General features: G+C 37.4%; 2 protein-coding genes across 3 annotated transcripts in view; both read left to right on the forward strand.

Moving 5' to 3' along the window:
- On the forward strand, positions 7–1,860 carry LOC104784708 (mitogen-activated protein kinase 12). The gene is made up of 6 exons (XM_019245610.1): positions 7–198; positions 285–414; positions 589–726; positions 809–1,141; positions 1,232–1,415; positions 1,510–1,860. Exons 1-6 carry the CDS (start codon positions 32–34, stop codon positions 1,674–1,676), a joined length of 1,119 nt encoding a protein of 372 aa, XP_019101155.1. The 5' UTR covers positions 7–31; the 3' UTR covers positions 1,677–1,860.
- Positions 2,470–4,139, forward strand: part of LOC104784709 — a 6,713-nt gene continuing 5,043 nt past the window's right edge. For both annotated transcript variants that reach the window (XM_010509766.2, XM_019245611.1), the window contains exons 1-6: positions 2,470–2,754; positions 2,988–3,046; positions 3,143–3,251; positions 3,370–3,479; positions 3,572–3,640; positions 3,739–4,139. In XM_010509766.2, the coding sequence (XP_010508068.2) occupies positions 2,568–2,754; positions 2,988–3,046; positions 3,143–3,251; positions 3,370–3,479; positions 3,572–3,640; positions 3,739–4,139 (935 nt within the window). In that variant the 5' untranslated portion in view covers positions 2,470–2,567. The remainder of the gene's footprint in view (positions 2,755–2,987; positions 3,047–3,142; positions 3,252–3,369; positions 3,480–3,571; positions 3,641–3,738) is intronic.

The raw sequence follows: 4,139 nt of genomic DNA on the forward strand, positions 1-4,139 counted from the left end.
TCTCTCTTGTTCTCGGTCTGATCATTGCATCATGTCTGGAGAATCAAGCTCTGGTTTTACCGATCATTGCATCAAAGTTGTACCGACACACGGTGGCCGCTATGTTCAGTACAACGTTTATGGACAGCTCTTTGAAGTGTCCAGAAAGTATGTCCCTCCTATTCGTCCCATTGGTAGAGGCGCTTGTGGTATTGTCTGGTAAGTTCTTTTGATACTTCTTCTGATCAATTATCAAAGTCTTCCTTCTTCTGAATGTTCATTGGCTCTTGATTCTTGAATTTCAGTGCTGCGGTGAACTCAGTGACTGGAGAGAAAGTGGCGATTAAGAAGATTGGTAATGCTTTTGATAACATCATCGATGCAAAGAGAACTCTACGCGAAATTAAACTTCTCAGGCATATGGATCATGAGAACGTAAGCCTTAAGCATCATTTCTCACATTAGAAAACATGTTAAGTTTCTCAAATTTGCTAGATCTATCAAGTGTTCCTGATCTTCAAGGTCGAGGCAAACAGATGATTCTTCTTCTTTCTTTTTCTTCTATAATTTCTGTTTATCTAATTTTCAAGGCTTGGTTTGATTCTTTAGGTTATAACCATCAAAGATATTGTAAGACCTCCTCAACGAGATATCTTCAACGATGTCTACATTGTCTATGAGTTAATGGACACTGATCTTCAGCGAATCCTCCGTTCTAATCAAGCACTGACCAGTGATCAATGCCGCGTAAGTCTTTTTGTGTTGTTGTAGTCATGGTACTCTGTGATCTGATCTGATCTTTATTCTATTTACTTCTCTTCTGTTACAGTTCTTTGTGTATCAGCTGTTACGAGGACTCAAATACGTGCACTCGGCCAACATACTACATCGTGATCTAAGGCCAAGCAACGTGCTACTTAACTCGAAAAACGAGCTAAAGATTGGTGATTTTGGGCTTGCAAGGACAACTTCAGACACAGACTTCATGACTGAATATGTCGTTACCCGTTGGTACAGAGCCCCTGAGTTGCTTCTTAACTGCTCAGAGTACACCGCAGCTATTGATATTTGGTCTGTTGGTTGCATACTTGGCGAAATCATGACGGGACAACCTTTGTTTCCAGGCAAAGATTATGTTCATCAGCTTAGGCTTATAACAGAGGTAAAATAGTAAAGTAAAAAAGCATCAGTTTTTCACTTGTCTGAAACTGCAATGCCCTTTAGATGTCACTAAACCATTTCTTGAAATTAGCTTGTAGGCTCTCCAGACAACTCCAGTCTTGGTTTCCTTCGCAGTGACAACGCAAGAAGATACGTCAGACAACTTCCGCGATACCCGAAACAGCAGTTTGCTGCTAGATTCCCGAAAGTGCCTTCTACTGCGATCGATTTGCTGGAGAGAATGCTCGTCTTTGATCCTAACCGGCGCATCTCAGGTAACAAACAACACGAAGATCCTTGAGAACATTCATGTGGTTTCTTGCAGTTTGCTTTTGGTTTGCTTACATTTGCTTCTGTTTGTGATTGTAGTCGATGAAGCCCTTGGCCATGCTTACCTATCACCGCACCATGATGTGGCTAAAGAACCAGTCTGTTCGACTCCTTTCAGCTTTGACTTCGAGCATCCTTCTTGCACAGAAGAACACATAAAGGAGCTTATCTACAAGGAGTCTGTCAAATTCAATCCTGACCACTGAGAGAGAAACATGTTTTATGATTTGATTCCTTTTTTTTTTAAAGTCTGCTCTGGTTTGATCTCAGATTCCTTTATATTGAATCTAAACTCATTTTATCTTTTCTTTGAATAAAAAATTGTTATGATGAAACACACATATGTATCTCTATATCTTAAGCTACTGCGCAGAGCTTACCTTTCTTTTACATCAAAACTTTTCAACTATGAATCATATCTTAGAGCTTCTGAACCTGTTATACTACATTACTATTGATATCTCTATCAACCTCATATTAAATTGGGAATAAATAAATTATGATTAGTTGGGAAAAATCCGACTTCGCATGATGATTAGTTAGTGAAAGTGTCACAAACTCTCAACATTTTGACGTGTAAATATAGGTGTCTTAATTATAAAATTAAAGACTGATCAAAACTAAATAAATAAATACTAGTAAAACACAAGATTTTGGCTTATGTATGTATTAAATAAGTTTATAATTAATTATATGGTGGTTATGTACATATTATGACTCTTGTCTCTGACCAACACGTAATAAAATTAGACAAAATAAATCTTAAAAACCAAAATACCAATATCCCTTATATCTCGGCGATAATACCGTGTAAAAGCCACGCGCCATGATAAAAAATCCTCATCAATTAGCAACCGTTCGATCCACCCGTGAATAACACTACACTTCCGTGGCGCGTGACCAAACCTGATAAAAGTAAAGAAACGTAAAGCTCAGTATTACTTTTATTAAAATAAAATTAAAAAAGTCCGTAGTTGAAAAATCTTAAGACGACGAAAATTCTCTGTGAGTGATGATGATGATGCTCTTCTTATTCTTACTTACACACTAATAAATAGTCTAAAACCCTTAATCCTCAGATTATTATATCTTCCACAATGGCAGAGATTTGGATTCTGAGTCTAAGAAGAACTCTGTTATTCTTCTCATGGGCTGTTTCAATCTGTACTTGTCTCCAAGATTCAGCTGAGTTGGACAATAGTAGTAATGGAAGCTTTTTCACGGTCTCGAGCTTCAGGTATCCTAAATCCGAAGTCAGGCCCTATGATACTCGTTACATCAGAGGTCTGTTTCTTACATAATCTGATCTTATCTTTTCTCTTTCGTCAATTTGAGATTCATTCATTCATTCAAGCTTTTCACCTGCTTTTTTTTTTATAATATATATAAAAGTGATGATCAGTTCAATTTGGACTTGGATTTATTACATGTAGATGTCTTTAAATCTGATCTTATATTTGGTTGATTTCGTATGATCTCACGAGCTCTCTGATCCTCTCTATTTGATTCCGTGACAGTTGATTTGCCTCCATGGTTCTCGTCGTTGAATGTAGCTATCGAATCTGATGTAGACATCGTAAGTTTAACTGATTTTTTCTCCAAATTTTGATTGTTTTTTTGGGTATTCAAAGAAAAAAGTTGCTAAATTTGGGATTTGATTTTTTTTTGGTAGAATGCAAAGAGCATATCAAAGATGTCGAGAAGTCTACTTCCTGTTATATGCTTCAGAGATGGTAGTCCTCCTCTCCCTGATGCCTCTACCAACGCTCAGAAAGGTTTAGGTACGATTTAGGTAATTATAGGAAACGTCTATTGTTTGGCTTCCAAAGAGATCACAACATTACCTTACTATTTTTAAGGGGAACTAATAAAGTGTTTTCCTTTATGTTGTTTATGTAGAGCTAGGAAGGTTCTTCAATGGATCATTTGAAGGAGCTGAAGATATCGAGATTGCTGAGCAGTGTTACCCTATGCAGAAGAATATTTCCTTGAGATTGACCAATGAACAGGTTCTCACATTACTCTTAAACCTTCCTTATCTGTTACTACTTTTTTTTTGAGTTGATGAGTTTCTTTTATTAACGTTTGTTATTGTATCTAGATTTCACCGGGGGCTTGGTATGTTGGTCTTTTTAACGGAATCGGGGCTACGAGGACTCAGGGAAAAATGGTATGGTTCTTTATAATAGTGTAATGTCATTCTTTTATTAAAAAAAAGCCTCAGCTTTTGTTGTTTGTTTGTTCTCTAATACTTGGAAACTTGCACAGATTGTTCGCTCCTCGGCATTTTCATTTAGTGCCAACATTAGTGTTGAAGGTTGTAAAGCCGCTACAATGTGGGGTCCTTCCTGCAACCAGACGATTTATCCGCTTTCATGTTCTCGGTTCGATAACCAGACTGGAAGTGTTATTTCTTGCTCTGATTCTTTCCCTAGTTCTTGTCTTACCGCTGCTGAAACAAAGACATATGCTTTAGATGTTGATGGAATAGCTGAACAACTAGTGATTATGGCATCTAATGTCAAAGTAAATTCCAATGAAAGTTACCTCATGTGTTACGCCCGTTTTGGAGCCATTGCTTCAGAGACTCTCCATGATTACGCTGCTGATATACACAAAGTTCCTTTAGTTATTAAGAAACCGAAAGCTGGTCGATGGTACATTGTTGT

The sequence above is a fragment of the Camelina sativa genome, chromosome 5, assembly GCF_000633955.1.
Source record: "Camelina sativa cultivar DH55 chromosome 5, Cs, whole genome shotgun sequence".
Classification (NCBI taxonomy): Eukaryota; Viridiplantae; Streptophyta; class Magnoliopsida; order Brassicales; family Brassicaceae; genus Camelina; species Camelina sativa.

Bases quoted from the DNA above. Each gene is read 5' to 3' on its own strand.
- LOC104784708 (XM_019245610.1), top strand. From the start codon at position 32: ATGTCTGGAGAATCAAGCTCTGGTTTTACCGATCATTGCATCAAAGTT. The intron at 415-588 runs GTAAGCCTTAAG...TTGATTCTTTAG, and splicing joins GGCATATGGATCATGAGAAC to GTTATAACCATCAAAGATAT. The intron at 1,416-1,509 runs GTAACAAACAAC...TTGTGATTGTAG, and splicing joins TCCTAACCGGCGCATCTCAG to TCGATGAAGCCCTTGGCCAT.